Below are 20,141 nucleotides of genomic sequence, written 5' to 3'. Positions count from 1 at the left end.
TAAAAAAAAAAAAAAAAAAATTAAAGAAAAAAGAGGATTAGGGTTTTGTTAGAAAAAAAATTAGGCCTTGGTTAAAAATATCCATAAAAAAGAAAAAAGTTTGTCGGGAATAAAGGAAAAGGAAAAAGAAATGGAAAAAGAAATTTATTGTGAATGTTTAAAAAGTACCTAGGATTTGTGAATTACAAGAGAAAGAAAAGAGGAGAAAGAAGAAGAAAGAAAAGAGGAGAGAGATAGAGAGAAATCATTCACCGATAGCAAAACTTGGTTGTAAGAAGAACAAAGAGTCAAAGAAGATCGTGCAAGTGTTCAAAACCTTAGAACTAAAATATAAGGATAAATATTTAGTTGTTTTAATATAAAATTATTTTATAAAACAACTTTTTAAGTTATTATGTAAGTACCATCATATTGCTTAAAGTTATTAAACAACTCCTAATATTTATACATCTAACTTGTTTATAAAATTTTCTTAAAAATCATCAAAAATGGGACACGTGTGTCGGACACGTACTGACACACGTATCTATAGCGTGTCCGAATATTTCAAAAAAATTTAAAATCTTCTAACATATTTTTTAGCGTGTCTTTGTGTCGAATCCATATCTGACATGAATACTTTACTTAACCATACAAACTTGAACTTTGTTTTTACAATAGGTAGTCTCTTTTTTCTTTTCTTTTTTTTTCCTTTTTTTTTCAAATCAAGAATAATAGTTGGTCATTGTTTTACTAAAACTACGAGAAAGTTGTTAGTAATTGTATATAAATAGGTATTTAAAAACATACTTATTACTTCATTGCAATTAACCGACTTCTAACATTCGTACCCTGGTACAAAGTTGAAACACCCAGAATAACTTGACGCAATGATGTATCCATACATTTTTTTTTTTATTTTTTTTTTTTTCCCCTCACAAACCAACCTTCCATTTTGTTAAGCAATAAGCATGTGACAAGTTTATAGCTAGTTTTGTGTCATTAGTACCTTAAGGTCTTTACTGAGCTATTCAAATTATCACGTTTTGACTTTTGAGCATGAAAATCAAATGATAACATCTCAATTTGAATAAAAAATAAAAAATTTAAATTCTGATCGCTCAAAATTAAGAGGAAAGAAATTAAAAAATAAAAATAAAAGATGTTACCTGCTTTGGTTCCCTGTTAGCTGGTCCAAAGTTCAAACCAATAGGATGTGTCCTAATCACTAAATATCAACCATGGTTCGCCGTATCGGTTGGGTTCATAACTACTTTTCAAAGGTCCGATACCATTACATACCTTTATAAACCAACCCATTCGGCCGGTTTACACCAATATTCACCCGAATCCGTTACACCGCGACTACGAACAATGCTAACTACACAAATCAGCTTAGATATATAATTCATAATACGAGAAATATAATAATCTAATTGAATGAAAGCGCTATTAGCAGTTTTAACAAATCCATCAACAATATAACAATGCTCTCTTAACATGATGCAAGCTTTATTTAAAACTCGACTGCAATAAGCACATCCAAGCTTTTGTGCTTGTCATGTAGCAAACCCTAACTATAAGAGAGTAGTGAATTGCAAGCTGATGCTAAAAGTAACTATCTATACTAATCTGCCATCTGATAACTGAAGACCAAAATCTCTTGGAAATGACTTGCAGCTACTGCACGCCACTCCATTTAGCCCAATCTACAAACTGCATTCCACCATAGATATTGTTGGCAAACCGCACACCCACTGTAAAAGCCATTGCAACAGGCGGGACCTGCTTCGCCAAGGGAGATGCTTCAACTAGGCATTCTAATCCATTAATTATTTGATAACGAGTGTTGGAAGATACTCCAAGGAAAACACCTGATCAAGAAGTAAAACCAACAAGCAGATTAAATAGCAGCGGCAAGCAAATTTTATCAATTTACTTTAAGTATTCAGGTTAATAAAATGTTAAGAGGGACAAGTAAAATGTCACAAAAATGTTTCGAGCATACACCATATTGCATAGAGGAGGTGATGAATATACCATAAAGCACTAGCATGTACAACTTATACCCACAAACACGCAAGAGAAGGCCAAATCAATCAAACAACGTATTCTTCTTAGTCATAGTCACATCAGGAAACAGAATTAATCTAAAAGCATAAGCTGATCACCATTCCAGCTTCTTCAAACATTAATTGATCCTGTGTCAGCCTGATATCAGAACTGCTCAGTTCAGTATAGACCAATGGTGGAAGCAGTATATGAAACCGGGTAAGTATTAGAAGTTTTGGCATGTGAAAACTATTTCTACTGCCAACCTGCCAAATTTCCAATTTTTTATTGGAAAAGTTTTTGCATAATCATTAAAATGCTATACAGTGGCCGCCCTTAAATGTGAATATTATTAGGTTCTCCCAATTTCTCCCAGAGTTAACTTGGTAGTGTTAGTAAAGAAGGATATGACATGTAAACTAAGTGAGGCTATGGCCTTAAATTGAGCATAATGAAAACATAGAATTCATGTAACCAACCTCAAGTAGTTAGGAAAAAGGCTTACTAGGTTCGGTTTCTTATTTGTTGTACAGTTTTGTACTTAGTGGGGTATACCAATTACAAATTTTGGCTATGTATTTTAAATCTAAGTTATCAAAAAAATTAAACAAACTACTATTATCAGCATAACTTCGGATCCAAGCGGTTCATTCCTTGTCAGGTATGATTTTCTCTACCAGTTGCTTTTTACAAGAAATTGTATATTTACTTCCTAGTTTAAATTCATCAGTTAAATATGCAATGCAAGTCACTCATAATTGTGAACCTTGAAAGAGTGTTGTTAAATATCTGCTTGTATCTGTTCAAATATTTAGCCTTATGTACTTCATAAAGGGAAATAAGTGTTGTCAAGGGCATATTTGTTATTACTTATATAATGTTGGGCCATTTGTGCAATTTCTGAAACTTGTTATTATAAATAGATTGTAGTGGAAGGATGAAAGTATTCTCTCATTCTTTCTCTCTTTCCTTATCTCTCTCTCTTTTTCTCTCATTCGCTTTCTTCTATTTTTCTTCTTCTTTATCACTTACTCTTAATTTGATTATATCTTAAAGTCAACATGGTATCAGAGCATGGTTTGTAAAGCTCTAGGCGTGTAGTTGAAACCCCATGACAAGTTTGTGTAAACCCTAGTGGGGTGAGAAGGGGTTTGAAGAGATTCCAAGATGGGATTTGTTTGCAAGGAAGTAGTGTTAATCGCATCCACGCGTACCGCGGATCCAACTCTGCAGTGAGTTAGCTGGGGGGATGCAGGGGACAACGCGCCCCTGCTCGGGGTTCGAGGCGAGGCCCCGAAAAGAATTTGTTGACCTATTTTTTATCTATTGCAATCTCGATTAGTGTTTTCTTTTTGTGTTCGCGGGGTTCTACAACAACGGTTTTTTCTTCATCGTTTGTGATTCTGGTATAGTCTACTTTGTTGCTTTCTAGGGTTTGTGTGGTGACTGTGTGGTCGCTTTTTTATGCATCTCAGAAGACGGTAATCTTTCTAGTTGAAGTTTGTGTGTTAGAGAGGAGGTTCTCTACGTATTTTGTTGCTGCTTTTGTTTCTGAGGATTGTATACCCACAAACTGTATGATAAAATGTCTGGCTCAAAGGTGACTTCAAAAGAAGCTGGGTCTTCTCCTAGTTTGACTCCTCCAGTATTGGGAGGTAGTAGTGACCACCATCCACGCCTTTGTATTACAACTGTTAGGCTGGATGAGACGAACTGTATTGAGTGGGCTCAATTTGCTCGTATGCATATCACTGGTCGTAGGATGATTGACCATATCGAAGGGACAATCACGTATCCTTCCAAAAGCGATCCTGAATTCAAAGAGTGGAGTGCAAATAATGCACTAATTATGATGTGGTTGTTGCAGTCAATGTAGCCACAGATCAGCAAAGGGTTTCTGCTTGTGAAAACAGCTAAAGAGCTATGGACGGCTGTGGAAGAGATGTATTCCTCGGTTGGTAATTTCGCAAAACTGTATGAACTCCAACAACAGATTTCAAGATTCAAGCAGGAAGGCCAAACGCTTGTTCCATATTACCACACTCTACGTGGTAAATGAGAAGAGTTAGATCACTACCAAGATTGCATACCTGTGTGTGCAGCTGATGTTAAAGCATTTCATGCTATGGTAAAAAGAAATCGAATCTATGAGTTCTTAGGTGGTCTGCATCCGAGATACGAGCATGCCAAGGTACAAGTGTTAGGCAGGTATCCAGCCCCTACTTCTGTTAGAGATGTGTTTTCGTATATCCAGGCTGAGGAGAATAGCATGAAGGCTATGTCTACACCTGTATACACTAAGCCTGAGCTAGAAGTACCATTATCTGAGAGGTTTGCTCTTGCCACACAACAATGGAACAAGCCCAATCCTCCACAAAGGAGGGAAGCAGGATGACAAAAGCAAGTTGAGGTGTGATCATTGTGGGCGTACACGCCACACTAGGGAAACATGCTGGAATCTACAGAATCGCCCTACTCCAACTCCTGCTCATGTTAGGCCAAGGCCTAGTCCATTTAGGGGGTTATTTACGGCACATACTGTAGAGCGTGAGACTGCTTGTACTGGTCATGCCTCCTCAGGGCCACCGAGTTCTTTCTCCGGGGCTGAACTTGATGCTCTCCGACATCTACTAGCACAACATTCCTCCATTTCCACCTCTAACTTTGCCCAGACAAGTACCTCTCATTCGACACATCAAGTTCCACATTATCTAGTGGGCCACCCTAGATCATTGATTCAGAAGCCACTAATTACATCACTGGTATGGCCTCTGATTTTTCTTCGTACAGTTCATATTCTGGTAAGGATAAGGATAGAGTGACTGGTAGCACCTTCACCTCCATTGTGGGGAAGGGCACTGTTTCTGCCTCTCCTAATCTTACCTTGTCCTCTGTTCTTTATGTCCCAAAGTTTACCAATAACCCCCTTTTTTGTCAGTCACATTACAAAAGGCTTGAATTGTGTAGTGTAACCTTTTTTCCCATCTCACTATATGTTTCAGGACTTGGACACGGGGAATACGATTGGTAGTGGACGTGAGGACAATGGCTTGCATTTGTTGAACGCGAGGCCAACTTCTTATTATGTTGCAAATCAATCTAGTGTTAAGAAGAGTGAAGTCAATAAAGATCTGTTAATGGGATGGCATAATAGACTAGGTCATTTACCTCTTCTTGTTTTGAAGCATGTGCTTCCCCAATTTGCTTCTGTTGAATCTTTTGAGTTAAATTGTGAAACATACGTTATTGCCAAACAATGTCGTGTTTCTTATCCTACTAGTATTAATAAAAGTACAACTCCTTTGTACAACTCCTTTGTAGCTTGTTCATTCTGATGCATAGGGTCCTAAATCTACTAATTCTTTACTTGGTTTTCGTTACTTTGTTGTGTTTGTTGATGACTTTAGTCGATACACTTGGCTTTATCTTATGAAAACCAAAGATGAAGTTCATTCCATTTTTAAAACCTTTCATAGGATGGTATGCACTCAGTTTGGTTGTCCCCTCAAAATCATTCGATCTGATAATGGAGGAGAGTTTATGTATGGTCTTGCCTCCTTTTTTGCTAACAACGGGATTGTCCATCAAACCTCTTGTGTCAATACACTACAACAGAAAGGTGTAGCTAAAAGAAAACACCGTTATATTACGAAGGTGACCCGTTCTCTTCTAATTGGGATGAGTGCCTATAATTACATGCCTTCTAAGGTTCTTGACTATCAATCCCCCTTCTCTATCTTACACCATGACACAGTCTTGTTTATTGTCCCTCCGAAAGTGTTTGGTTGTGTATGTTATGTTCACATTCATCATTGCAAGGACAAAATGGACCCTAAGGCAATCCGATGTGTCTTTCTTGGATACTCCGCCACTCAGAAAGGGTATCGGTGTTATAACCTTACCACTTGTCATCACTTTGACTCCATCGACGTTACATTCTTTGAGTCTGTTCCTTTTTTTCCCACTGCTCAGGATTTTCTACCATACAGATAGAGAATACGTTGTCCATTCAGAGGGAATGCCCCCTTCCTTTGCCTGTTCCCATTCAGGGGAGCCGAGGTGTCTATGTCTAGTCCTTCTTACACTAATGATTTACAATAGGGAAAGCAGCCAATTGTCTACACTGGGAGGGCAAAACAAATTATTGACTCACCTCAGGACCAAGAAGTCTCCCTCGATCCAGGTAATTCCTTAGTTGACATTGATACTCCTGATTCTTTTCCCAATAGCATTCCTATTGATCTTGATGTCCCTATTGCCTATCGTAAGGGTGTTCGTAGTTGTACAAAACATCCCATATCTCAGTTTGTATCCTATGATACCTTATCTCCAACATATCGTGCTTTCACTTCGTGTATCTCCTCTGTATCTGTTCCTTCTAGTGTTTCAGATGCTCTCAGTCGAACTCCATAGAAGAAAGATATGCTTGAAGAAATGAAGGCCCTTGAGAAGAATGGTACTTAGTATATTGTTCCATTACCTAAGGTAAGAAACCAGCAGGCTACAAATGGGTCTACACAATAAAGTATCATAGAGACGGAACAATTGAGAGATATAAAGCTCAGTTAGTTGCAAAAAGCTTCACTCAAACATATGGAATTGATTATTTGGAAACATTTGCTCCATTTGCCAAGATGAACTCTATACGTGTTTTTCTTTCTTTGGCAGCTAATTTGAGTTGGCCCTTACATCAGCTGGATGTAAAGAATGCTTTCCTTCATGGTGACTTGGAGGAAGAGGTGTATATGACTATGCCACTAGGGTTTAAGCTTGCCAATGGTCAAAATTTAGTGTGCAGGCTAAATAAAGCCTTGTATGGATTAAAGTAGTCGCCACGTGCTTGGTTTGAGAGGTTCATCACTGCTGTGAAAAGAGTAGGGTACACACAGAGTCAGGTAGATCATACTCTCTTCATCAAAAAGCACTAGGACTGCACCATTGCCCTTATTATATATGTTGATGATATTGTTATCACTGGAAATTATCTGGAAGAGATTCATCGAATGAAGTCATTCTTGGGGCCAGAGTTCGAGGTTAAAGACCTCGGATCATAAGATACTTTCTTGGCATTAAGGTGTGCAGATCGAAGAAAGGGGTGTTCATTTCTCAACGAAAGTATGTGCTAAATTTGTTGGTTGAAAGACAAGCTTAAAGCTAGACCTATTGATATTCCCATTGAGCAGAACCATAGGCTTAATGATGTAGATGGAGACCCATTGGATGACGCAGGAAGATTTCAGCGATTGGTTGGGAGATTAATTTACTTATCTCTCACGCGCCCGAATATTACCTACACTATTAGTCTGATTAGTCAGTTTATACATGCTCCACGTACACCTCACCTTGAGGCAGCTCATCACGTTCTTCGCTACCTCCAGGGTTCACCTGATAAGGGGATATTGTTTGGCAGTCATGGCCACTTGCGTGCTGAAGCCTATACTGATGCTAATTGGACAGGGTCTGTGACAAATCGACGAGGGAAAAGCCGCGTGTCCAAGCCGTGTCCTCCGCGTGTCCCCCACGTGTCCCAATCGTGTCCACCCCGTGTCCAATAAGAAATAATTTCTGGACACTTCACAGAGGTGTCAGACACGTGTCCGAGCCTCGGACACTCCTGTCCGTGTCGGACACGTGTCCGACACTGGTACGCAACCTCTAGGAGAGGTGTTTGTGCTTCATAGACTTCAGGATATTGCACATTTGTTAGAGGTAATCTTGTTTCATGGCGAAGCAAGAAACAGTCTGTAATAGCTATATCTAATGCAAAGGCTGAGTTCAAATCCATGACACATGGAGTTTGTGAGTTGTAATGACTACGTACGATGTTGGGTTATCCTATTCGCGAGTAAATGAAATTGTATTGTGACAACAAGGCTGTTATTAGCATTGCCCACAATCCAGTTCAACATGACAAGACAAAGCACATTGAAGTCGATCTACACTTCATCAAGGAAAAGCTTTGTCTTAGCTGATTTGTACACCATATGTTTTGACTAAGGGTGTGAGCAAGACTTGCTTGCAAAATATGTCAGTCAAGCTGGGCATGTTAGATATCTTTGCACCAGCTTACGAAGTGTTGTCGGGTGCTTATTTGTTATTACTTATATAATGTTGGGGCTTATGTGTAATTTCTGAAACTTGTTATTATAAATAGAATGTGGTGGAAGGATGAAAGTATTCTTCATTCTTTCTCTCTTTCCCCGTCTCTCTCTCTTTTTCTCTCATCCGCCTTCTTCTCTTTTTCTTCTTCTTTATCACTTACTCTTAATTTGATTATATCTTGAAGTCAACAAGAAGGACCTTCTCTCCCTAGGATATTCTCTCTAAAAGTCTGGTGGCCAACATGATCTGATCTCTATCAAGATTGTTTGTCATCTACAAGCAATCTGATCGATTTGTGATCTACAAACGATCTCATTTTCTCAATGTCTTTTTTCGATTTCTTTTCTAAAAATCAGAGGTGGTGTCGGCTTTTCTTTTCCTTTCCTGGTTATTTCTTTTTGTTGTTAATGAGACATATTGAGGGTGAGAGAAGGTCTTTTTTGGAGGTCGCAAGGGTCCCTAGGCTGCCCCCCCGTGGTGAGGTGGTTTGATTGCGCTCGAACAGGGGTTTAAGTTGTTCAACCTTCAGAGTTGATGATAGAAGCATTGAACGGAGAAGGGAGATTCTATGATCATGTTTGGTGGGACGTTTTGACAGGGATGCGGGCAGCATTTTGAAGATAGCTCTGTGGGGCCTTAAGGCTTGGAAGGTGGAGTGTGGGGTCGAGGTCTCTGCTTTGCCGAACTCCTTGCTGCTGTTTCATTTTCCATCTCGTCAGGTGGCAGAGAGGGCGTTGAAGCATGGCAAAAGGGAGTTGGGAGATTCGTATCTCATGCTTGACATTTGGGGTTGTCGTGTGGTATGCTCTAGTATTTTGAAGAAGTTGGGTATCCAGCAGATTTTGGTTTATGGCCTTCCATTGCATCTGTGGTGTGATTCCTTGGTTGAGATTCCTTGCTTGAAGCCATCGGTGAGAAGTGCAGGGCTTCAAAGGGGTTGAAATGGATGAGAAAATCGACCCTGACAAGTTTGTTATTGAGGTGGAAGAAGACGGCACACTACCGGAGCTTGTGATGGTGGAGGACGAATGGGTTTCCTACTAGATCTCTCTGTCAGAAATTTTACCTCCGACAATGGTGGTAACAATGACATGAGTGAATGAGAGGATTAAGGTACCGCTTCATGAGAATGTTTTGGGTAGGACAAAGAGCTTCACCAAAGTGGGGGATCTACTAGCGAAGGGCCATATCCATGAAGCTCTGAAAGTGTAAAAGACTGAAGGATAGGGACGAGTTGTTCCTCACGCACATGTGGTGCATGGGAGAAATAAAGACCAAGGACAACTACATGTCATCAGGTCTCAGAATGGTCAAAAGGAGAGGGTATAGTTGGTGGGGCACGTGTCGCGAAAAGGAGGGAGAAGGGTGGTAGGTCACGCGGCTCGCAAAAGGATTTTAAATCCTCTAAGCAGGGCAATAAATCTTCTGTTCTTGAATGTTCTGGGGGTCTTGGCCTAATTAATCAGGCGAAGAAATATAAGCCTAGTAGCTCATTTGGGCCTAATTTTGAAAGACAAAACTTGGGCCAAAAAATGGGTTTGAGTACCTTGTCAAGGATGAATATTCACAAGTAGTTTGGGCCACTCCAAAATTTAAGTAATGGTACAAGTGTTAATAAGGGTTTGGGTCGTATGGAGGGGGCAAGAAGGCTTGGGCTCACTCCACTGGGCTCTAGAAGGGCCAATAACAAACAACCCTTTCTTGGAAGCACAATGGATCATTTTTCTGATGTAGCTGAGCGAAGAACCCAGACCCATTCTCGCTCAAAGCCCCATCGCCGCAAGTGGACAAGAGTGCAGAAACAAAACTGACGCATTGTCGACGACTCTGCAACCACTTCCGACTGGTGCACTATGTTTCCGCACACTATTCCATCTTCTTCTGGTGGGGGTTCAGGTAGCTCGATAGAGGAAGAAGGTCGATGGGGCACGCTTAACAGAAGGGACGACTATTGTTGTCAATCCAAGATCGTAACAGGTCTATTGACCTTTCAGACAGTGGTGGTGTTGGCAATGAGGAGGTGACTCTGTGTGTCGGCCAAGATTTACGTATCAAACTTAAAGATGAATTTGCAGCAATTTTGGTTCAAGAGTTGAGATGGCATAGAACTATCGCTGAAGGTCTGCTGTGTAATGCTCCCGATAAACAAAATGACAGGTTGGTGGGGCTGATGAGTAGCTCAAAAGCTTTGCTGAGTTGTGACAAGTCCGAGCAGGGTGCTGGTCAGGGGAGATTGCAGTATGAACCGATGGCCACTGGATATCATGCCATGGGAGGAAGTGGAATTTCCTAATTTGGTCAAGGTTGACCCCCAGACTGTGGTGCGACCAGAAGGGATGAGAGTGGGCTCATGTGTGCAGGGCATTGATGATCAAGGAAAGGAGTGGGTCAAGGAGAACATCAAAATTACAAGTGATCTTTTGGGAGTTTCCTTAGAAGGGAATGATGAACAGGCTCTATTGATTCTTCATTCGATGTTTGAGGGGAGGGAAGAGGTTACGAAGAAGAAGATGAATGAAGTGGACAAGAGGAGGAAGAATTTCCCTTCTTGGAGAGGGGAGGAGGAGGTCAGGAATCTTATTTCATGTGTTATTCTAGGGGAAGGATAGGGCGGTGAGGGAAAGGGGTAATGAGGGGTAGAGGGATAAGTAAGGGTGAGGGGAACGTCATAGTTTCCTTATGAAGTTCCGAATGATTTCTTGGAATGTCCGTGGTCTCAATGATCCGAATAGGAGGAAGGTGGTGAAGTTGACAGTGACAAAGTGGGGTGCTCATGTGGTATGCTTGCAAGAGACGAAGTTCGCTTCAATTTCGGATAGGTTGGTTAGTAGTCTTTGGGGTGGGTATCCTTTCATGTGGGATAAAAGATGGGTGTTGAAGGTGGATGCATGGAGAGGGAGGTTTTCAATTTCCTGTGCATTTGTTATAGAGGAGGATAGATTCCGATGGGCGTTTTCAAGTATTTTTGGCCCGGTAGATGATGGGGAGAGACATTTGCTTTGGGAAGTCAGCTAAGTGAAGGGGTAATGGTCCCTTCCATGGTGTGTGGCTGGGGACTTCAATGTGGTTAGATCCCCGTTGGAGAGGATCTATAGGAGGGAGATGGGTCTATGTCCATGGAGCAATATTTGGAGTTCATTGATGGTCATCACCATTTTTGATTTGTCGTTGGAGGGAGCAGTGTTTACTTGGTCTAGTAGCAAGAGTGTCCTACTCTCGACTTTATAGATTTCAGCTTTCCACGGATTGGGAGGAGAAATTCCTGGATGTGGTTCAGGCAATGTTGGCTAGAGCGACTTCTGATCATATATCGTTGGTTCTGAACTGTGGTGGCTTGAGATCTCGGAGTACTCCTTTTAGATTTGAAAACATGTGGCTTAGGGCGAAGGACTTCCAAGGGCGATTTCGGTCTTAGAGAGAGGAGGCTACGGTGGTCAACACCTCGAGCTTTGTTTTGGCAAGGAAGCTCTGGTGTTTGTAGACTGAGATCAAAAGGTGGAACAAGGAGGTGTTTGCGAACCTTGAGTGGAGGAAGAATATGGCTCTTTCAGATATTAGAGAGATTGAACGGTTGGAGGGGATGGACGGTATTGAGGAGGCTCAAAGGCATGGGAGAGAGAAGTGTTAGACAGAGATTGCGGAGAATCCTGAGATTGCTATTTCGCAGGAGATCTCATGGCTTCCGAAATCTCGGGCCCTTATGGCCCAAGAAGGGTGACAGTAACACGAGATTCTTCCATAGGCTTGCCAACGCCCATAGGAGTCCCTATGTCGAGCTAATGGCAGGGGAGCGAGGACCAGGTTGAGTGCACCTTTTGAGATAGTAATCATAGCTGGAAAGCTTTCCCTGTGAGACGAGCGACGAGAGCAGAGGCGCCGTCAATGGTGTTGCCTTCTATATGTTGGCAATCATCGTTGGAGAGATTGCCTTGTGAGACAGGAGTGGAAAGAGAAGAGGCATCGTCAATGGAGTAGCCTTCTATGTGATGGGGCACATAGCGTGTAAGAATGCCCTGCAAGCGACAACGGCGTCGCATGAATTGGGTGTGGGAGAATGTCACACCCTGCCAATTTGCAGGGAGGTTCCACCCCATAGGCGACACGCAAGCGCTAAGGAGGACTCTGCGTGGCATAAGTAAAGTGGAGTTCCTGAGTCTTCCAGATTGATGTGGAGATTATGGAGTACTGCAGAGTGAGTGGGAAGATTTTAGATTATTGCAGAGGTTGTAGATAGTTGTAGAGTGTATAAAAGATTCCAGAAGTGTAGGGAGTTTTGTAGTGTTGTAGATATTTGTGTAGAAAATCCAGAAGGTAGATAGCATGCTTATATAAGGAGAAAATATGTCATTCATAAACAACAAGCTACAAGAGTGAGAATGAGCGACCATGAGTGCAGTAAGTAGTAACCCACCAGTTGTGTAATCTCTTTGAGTAATAATATAAGTATTCTCTCTTGCCAACTAAGTACCTAAATGTGTGTGAGCGTGCAAGCCGAGTGGACGGCTTGAGTGGGAGGGTATTGGCACGAGTGAGTGCGGCAGTTAGGCTGAGAGGGTGTTGGCACGGGTGAGTGCAGGAACTAGGTTAACCAAGGCCTTATCGCGAGGAGTTAAAACGCCTCGGTGCTACATTATGTGGCTGGAGTAGTGGAGAAACTCTAGACCCGTGACAATGTGCTCACAAAACTATTGTGTTCGTCTATTTTATAGATTTGATTAAAAAACGAGCTATATATGTTTAGGCTGCATCTGATATAATGTGAACTGCCTTGTGTTCCAACAACATTGACAACACAATGGAAGCAGTTAGCTTCAGCAATATAAGTTATTTGTCACGGAAATTTGAACCTTCTACTTGAGAACTTGATTTTAACTGAAATTGGAGGGCCAAAGCTTCCTTGAATTTTCATAAAGTTATTGGAAACCCTAAAAAATTGCAAGAACATAGACCGGAGAAATAAAACCTTTTTTGGGACATGTTATTTTAGTTGATGTTACGCAAATGCAACAAACCAAGAACAAAACAAGAAACACTATAGAAAAGTTAAACACCACACATGAATAATACAAAGATTTATGTGGTTCAGCAAAGCCTACACCCACAGTGAAGATCCAGCGAAAGATTTCACTTTGTGAGAAACAAGAGATTACAAGTTTCAGCCCCTAAACCCTAATGTGCTCTCTCTCACTCGCTTTCCAGCAATTGTTAGTGTTCTCTCATTACCCACTCCAAACCGTAAACGCCCTTTATATAATGGGCTACAAGAGAGTCCTAAACAGGGTCTCGGACCCGCAAGCAAAAAAGGGTCATAAAACTGTTCAACGCGATCCGGGCCGAAACAAAATTCAGACCACAACATCACAATTGACATATAGGTACATAAGAAAAATGAGAAGGCTGAAAAAAAATAAATAAATAAAAAACTAACCTCTTAAGTAAGGATTTTAATCTCACGAATTCATAATCAAGTATAAGTGGAACAGAAATGAATATTTCTAGTAACCAAAAGGCCATTGAAATTAGTTGTTGGCTATTAGAAATTTTATTATCATAATTAGAAGGAAAAAAGAAACAAGATTTAAAACGATGCAATTAGACATACCCCAAAGAGCAGCACTTTTCACTAGAGGCGGCACAGGTATATCCTCTTCCGATTTTTTTATGTTCCTGGCCATATAGCAAGAAAAAAACTTAAACAGTGAGTTATTATCTCCCTCAACAGACAGCAAATAACTGTAGATAGTTGCAGATTAAAAGAATTAGGTTTAAACACCAGCATGTCTCAACATCAAAAAAATTATATAATATAATATAAAAGAAATAAAGGGAAGGAGGCGGAAAAGAAGAAGAAGAAGAAGAAGAAGGACAACAACAATAACAACAACAACAAAGAATGAAAAAAAAAGATAAAAAGAGTTTTGTATGCTAAATAAAGTTGTGCACAACCACCAAGTCATTGGCCCAAGTGGGTTTGAGCTATTCTCTCCAAAATGAAAGTGAGCAATTTGACTCCCACATGGTGTGGTGTGTGCACATGTGTGCGTGTGTTGCTTAACTACAAATAAATAAATAAAATGTGCATTCACAATAAATTAAAGGTCAGCATTGCATTTGCTAATATGAATTAAAAAGATAGAAGTTAAGCTTTAGCCATCAAGGTAGCAACTTGAAAGGTGCTTGAAACAATATGTCCACTTGTTGCAACATTCCATTAGAAATTTTTTTCTTCAAAAATATTGGACATAATCATTGGCCAAAGTTTTTTTTTGTCAAATTAACATCATGCTCGTCTATGGATTCCAATAAAACCAACTTTGTCGTAGGCTTCCCAAATAGAGTTAAAATTTGGCATGATCAGAGGTTCCAAAGTCAAAATCCTACAATATAGGGGAAAAGAAGAAAGTGGTTGAAGAGCTAGCCCAGTGTACGAGGCTTTCATCATTGCAGGGTCTGGAGAGGGTCAGATGTACACAGCCTTACCTCCGCATGGACAAGTTGTTTCTAGTTTTGAAACCATGACCTCCAGGTCACAATGAAGCAACCTTACAGTTGCACCAAGGCCCACCCTCTGGAGTCTGGATTGCATAGATTTACCATGTCTTATCCAACCAATCTACGTTACAACAGAATCATCCAGTCACCTCAATCAAATTATACAAGACAATGAGTTTAAAAGATAGTGAAGTAGCCTGAAACAGTCCAACTGTCCAAGGACTAATATTTAAGCTATTAGTTTGCAAAAAACTTCTGTTCATGTATTGGTTTGTTGGCACCATATTGAAGAAAATGAAAGCTTGAGAACTCATACCAATTCATATATTCTCCAGGTTTTTCAGTAGATGTTATTTAACTTGTGTGTTCAAAATGACAAAGCACTTTGCAGGTTGAAAAATAAACTAGATATAAGAATAATATATTAATTAATTAAAGAGTTATAATAGAAAGTTCATAAGCCAAATAAACTTGCAGGTAATGCATACATCCGAAAGTCTAATTTCAATTAAAGGGATACAACCCTGCCAGCTTAGTCTCAAAAGAAAAAGAGAGAGCACATCCTGTACATCAAAAAGTATAAAATTGATATATGTAGACAAAAGTGTACCGTTTGGCAGTCATGATCAAATTTGCAATGCCTTGGCCAATAAGACCACAGCCAAATCCAACTGATCCATACAAAACACCCTGGAGCCAGAATGAGTGAATCAACCATAATTATCAGAGCAAACAAAAAACAGATAAAACTACTATACCAAGTTTTAGGCATACGGTAAAAAGGAAGTATGGCACAAGACTGCTACAAAACATACTTTAGAGAATATCTCAAATCTCAAAATGAAACAAATGACGAAGCAAGAAACTTTGAATTTTGAAGAAGGTGACAAGAAGGCAACTTCTCTCTTTAGAGATTTGTAGCCCAAAAGGCCACAAAATAGTACATCCTCCCTTAGTAACCCAGTAACATGTGGTACCTTGTAGAAGTATGTAGCAATCCTCTGCTTCACTGAGAATCTACATCCTGGCCTTTCAGCTTCAAAAACACTGCACAGAAACATCATAGATTATGATCAACTAATAGTGCAGGCAATAAAAAGCTTGAGTGTCAAGTATTATAGCCCATCAAAGGACATATCCATAAAAGGTAAACAAGAGAACTATTTTTATTTTTATTTAATTTTTTTTATAGGTAAATATTCATTAAAGAACACTCAAAAGGGAAGTGCAGAGAAACTAACTATTTAAGTCTTCATAGTGTACTCCTGGGTCCCAAAATAAGTACCACCAGCATGGAGAACTTAATTACAGGACATTAACTATTTAGATTATCATAAAAATTCCGTTTTAACGCCTTTGCAAAAATCATCATCAGGGAAAAAATTTGTTGACAGAATAACTTTGACACTTGGTTTTTGTTCTGATTGGTTGGGGGCATTGGGGCATGCAATTTAAATGTGATTATTCCCATTTTTTTAATTCATTTATTCATTTTCCTTCTATGAGTGTTGCTCAAGAATTCTTTTATAAAAAAAATAAAAATAAAAAAGAATTAGAAGGAACATGTCCAGATCCTTTCAATTCTTTTGTAGATCTTCTGAGTCATTATTCCCATCCCAGGTCTCCAAGCTCAACGATTTTAATTAAATTTTCTCTTAAATTTCATAATCCCCATTGTTGTTCATCATTGCGATGGAGGGACTTAGTAGATTGATGGGGAGGGCTGTGGAGATGGGTTTCATCAGGGGTTTTAGGGTGGGAAGGGATGTTATGCATCAGCTGGAGATTTCTCACTTGCTGTTTGCTGATGATACTCGTCTTTTGCAAGGCTGAGGTGTCTCGGATGAGAGATATTTGAGGTCGGTGTTGAATTGTTTTCAGGCAGTCTCGGGATTGAAAGCGAATGTGGGGAAGAGCGCTTTGATTCCAGTGGGTGAGGTTCCGGAGATTGAGGAATTAACTTCTGTTCTTGGGTGAGGAGTTAGTTCTTTTCCGATCTCTTACTTGGGTTTGTCTTTGGGGGTTTCTTCGAGGATTGTAGGTGCTTGGGATCAAGTGGTGGAGAGGTTGGAGAGGAGGCTTGCAGGGTGGAAGAAGCAATATTTATCCAAAGGGGGGAGGGTTAAATTGTTGAAAAGCACTTTATCGAGCATTCCCACGTATTATTTATCCCTTTTCCAGATTCCGTCCTCGATTGCTGCTGGAATTGAAAGACTCCAGCGGAACTTCTTATGGGGAGGGTTGGGATTAGGAGATTGTTGCCTTTTAACAGGGCCTTGTTAGGTAAGTGGTTGTGGAGGTTTGGTATGGAGTGGGATAGATTGTGGAGGAGGGTGATATTTTGTCGTTTTGGAGAAGAGAAGGAAGGGGTGTTCAGAGGGGGTGTCTATGCCTGGAGGGGTAAGTGTTTTGAAAGACATTCGGAAGGGATGGAATGAGTTTTCTAAGCATATCAGATTCAGAGTTCATGATGGAAGGGAGATTCGGTTTTGGGAGGATGTGTGGTGTGGAGATCGCACGTTAGCATGTTCTTTCCCTAGACTGTTTAGGATTGCGGTGGATAGGCATGCCTTGGTGGCTAACTGCTATCGTCTTGATAGCAGGAGACCGGTTTGGGATGTGCTGTTTCAGCAATCTTTTCAGGATTGGGAGATGGATGATGTGTTTGGTTTTTTAGAGTTGTTGTATAGCCAAGTGATCCAAGGAGAAGGTAGGGATTCTCTTGTTTGGATTTCATCTGCTAGGGGAATGTTTAGTGTGAGATCTTTTTTCGGATGCCTGGTGGATTTGGATGGGGCGGTATTCCCGTGGAAGGCTATGTGGCGTAGTACTAAGGCGCCATTGAAAGTGGCCTTTTTTTGCTTAGACGGTTGTGTGGGGTAAAATTTTGACATTGGATAATTTGAGGAGGAGAAAGCTTATCACGGTGAACTGGTGTTGCACGTGTAAGTGCAGTGGCGAGTCGGTTGATCATCTTCTCTTGCATTGTCCAGTGGCGGTTGATTGTTGGAACCTTTTGCTAGGTTTGTTTAGAGTTTGTTGGGTCAGTCATGCCTAGATCTACGCGAGGATGGCGCCTTTATGTCTCTAGTGGTGTTTGTGGAGGGAGCGAAATAGAAGATCCTTTGAAGGAGAGGAATCTTCCATCACTGTTCTAAAATCTTTTGTTATTAGCTCTCTTTGTTTTTGAGGTTCGGGTAGACTCTGTTCTTCTGCTGAGGAGACTATTGAGCTTTTGGCTTCCTTGGGGCCTTAGGTTCCCAGGTTTCTTTGATTTGTTAGAGATGCGTTCCCTCTTGAACGCTTTTCTTTTAATGAATTATTTATTTATCAAAAAAATATATATATTTCATTAGTTTTTAATTTCTAATTTGAAGAAGAGTGCTACACCCACACAAAGTAATTGGAGATGTGGTACAGCTTTTCTTCGATAAACAAGTGGAGGAAAGATTAATTTTCAACTTCGTGTTGCATAAGATATGTTGGCACAAGAAAGAGCCAACTTGTTTGCGAACTGATAGGATATCCAGCTCATGCTGAGTCACGCAAGACAAGTAACCAGAAAGAAAGAAAAGGATGAGAAAATAGAAGAATAGATAGGCTAGAAGAAGGGGATGAGAAAATAGACGAAAGGGGGTGAGAATAGAGTGATAGATAGGCAGGGTAGACTGAATGGGTGAGAAAAGCAAGAACAAAAATGAGAGAAACAATAGAACACAGAGAGAGACTCAAAGAAAACGATAATCAATATTCTCCAAAACTGAGTTCTCAAACCCTAAAACATAAAAATACTAAAGTAACCCTAAAATTCAAACATTATCAAAATAACAATAAGCATAAATAAAACCTTAAATCACTAAAATCCCCAATTTTATTTCTCTTTCCCTCTTCTCCAAAAGTAATGTTGAAGCATGTGCAACTCATGTATTCGAACCATATCCCGTTCCCCATCAATTCTCCTTGGCTGAAAAGAACTCTTCTCCGAAGAGTAAAGCAGCTCAAAATAACTCGAATCAAAGTGGAAAGACTCGTCTAAAGTTGTAAAAGCACAAGCTAACACAAGAGGCTCAAAGATACCTCAGTTAGGCATCAAATACTCCACATTAAAAATTGAACGAATACTATTATCTGTTCACAAGTCAAATAAATATGCATTGGTCCAAACTTATTAGCGTTGTGGAAATGTTGAATGCCTTGGGCTTCAAGTGAATTGAAGGAGCTACGAGGATAAGGTGGTTGTGGTGAACAAATTATAAGATAATCACCTTCCAAAAATTTATGATTCCTATGACGAGCATATGCAATAAATTTATAATTTTTATTACTCAAAACAATTTGTGATCTTATATCAACATGAAGCTCATGGACATACTCAACAAAGGAATCAAAGATTTTAAATGAACAAGGATATGGAGGCAGCAAAATAAAGTCAATGGGCTGGCGAAGGAAAATCCCATATATAATCCCAAAAGAGCAATTGCCAGCGCACCAATTAGCCAAGCTATTATATGCAAACTCCATAACAGAAAACAAAAAGTCCGAAGTGTTTAAGGGCACCCTTACAAGATAATTAACCAACTTTCCTAGACCATGATTAACAACCTCAATTTTTATGTCAATTTGAGGACAAAATGCAAAGGAAAATTTCAAACTAGTGCCCCCAAAGATGCCCAAAGTATTTTCCAAATTTGGCTTTTGTATTTAACATCCCTATATGAAACAATGGAAGTGTGTGTGTCATGAATGCTAACATCCTCTACATGATTATCTAAAATGGGATGATGTGGGTCATTAGATTTTGGGGGTTGACATTTAAACATATTTTCAGATGGAACCTGAAAAATTCCTTTTGCCATTTTTCTTATTAACATGAGTTCATCAACACGAGGCTGAGAAGAGGGCCTATATTGTGCCTTGGAGCAATCTCTCTCATATAAAGCAAAAAACTCCAACTCACATGATCGTAGGCTTTTTCCACATCAAGCTTACACAGAACCCCCGGAATTCCGCTTCTCAGCCTAGCATCCATGCACTCACTAGCAATAAGCACTGAATCGAGAATCTCGCGTCCTCCAATGAAAGCATTATGTGACTCCGAAATAACATCATCCAAATCCTTCCTCAATCTCAAAGCAAGAACTTTAGCTATCAGTTTATAAATGCATCCCAACAAACTAATAGGTCAAAAATCCTTCACATCCGATGCACCCCTTTTCTTCGGAATAAGAGCAATAAAAGAAGCATTCAAAGATTTCTCAAATCTCCCAAACTTATGAAAATCAAGAAAGTACTCATAACATCCCCCTTGACCACCTCCGAACTCTCTAATAGAAAACGCATAGTAAAACCATTCGAACCTGGAGCTTTATCCCCATTACAACTCCTTAACGCCTTCAAAACTTCTTCCTCCGAAAACAGAATCTCGAACCCCTCTCAAGCAATGTTAGAAATGGAATCGAAATGAAGGCCATCCAAACGAGGCCTCCAAGCACCTATCTCCGAAAGCAGACCTTGAA

General features: G+C 40.0%; 1 protein-coding gene across 1 annotated transcript in view; it reads right to left on the bottom strand.

The window, feature by feature from the left end:
- Positions 1-1,393: 1,393 nt before the first annotated feature.
- LOC132306103 (protein RETICULATA-RELATED 1, chloroplastic) overlaps positions 1,394-20,141 on the bottom strand; it is a 32,287-nt gene continuing 13,539 nt past the window's right edge. The window contains exons 4-7 of the mRNA XM_059803335.1: positions 15,603-15,672; positions 15,236-15,315; positions 13,736-13,800; positions 1,394-1,853 (exon numbers count right to left, since the gene is read on the bottom strand). Coding sequence (XP_059659318.1) covers positions 1,660-1,853; positions 13,736-13,800; positions 15,236-15,315; positions 15,603-15,672 — 409 coding nt within the window. The 3' untranslated portion in view covers positions 1,394-1,659. The remainder of the gene's footprint in view (positions 1,854-13,735; positions 13,801-15,235; positions 15,316-15,602; positions 15,673-20,141) is intronic.

The sequence above is a fragment of the Cornus florida genome, unplaced genomic scaffold (assembly GCF_030987335.1).
Source record: "Cornus florida cultivar Cherokee Brave unplaced genomic scaffold, ASM3098733v1 CherokeeBrave_3.0.0_Hap2_Chr05, whole genome shotgun sequence".
Taxonomy (NCBI): domain Eukaryota; kingdom Viridiplantae; phylum Streptophyta; class Magnoliopsida; order Cornales; family Cornaceae; genus Cornus; species Cornus florida.
The sequence above is the reverse complement of the archived record's forward strand: the minus strand, read 5'-3'. Positions and strand labels throughout refer to the sequence as shown.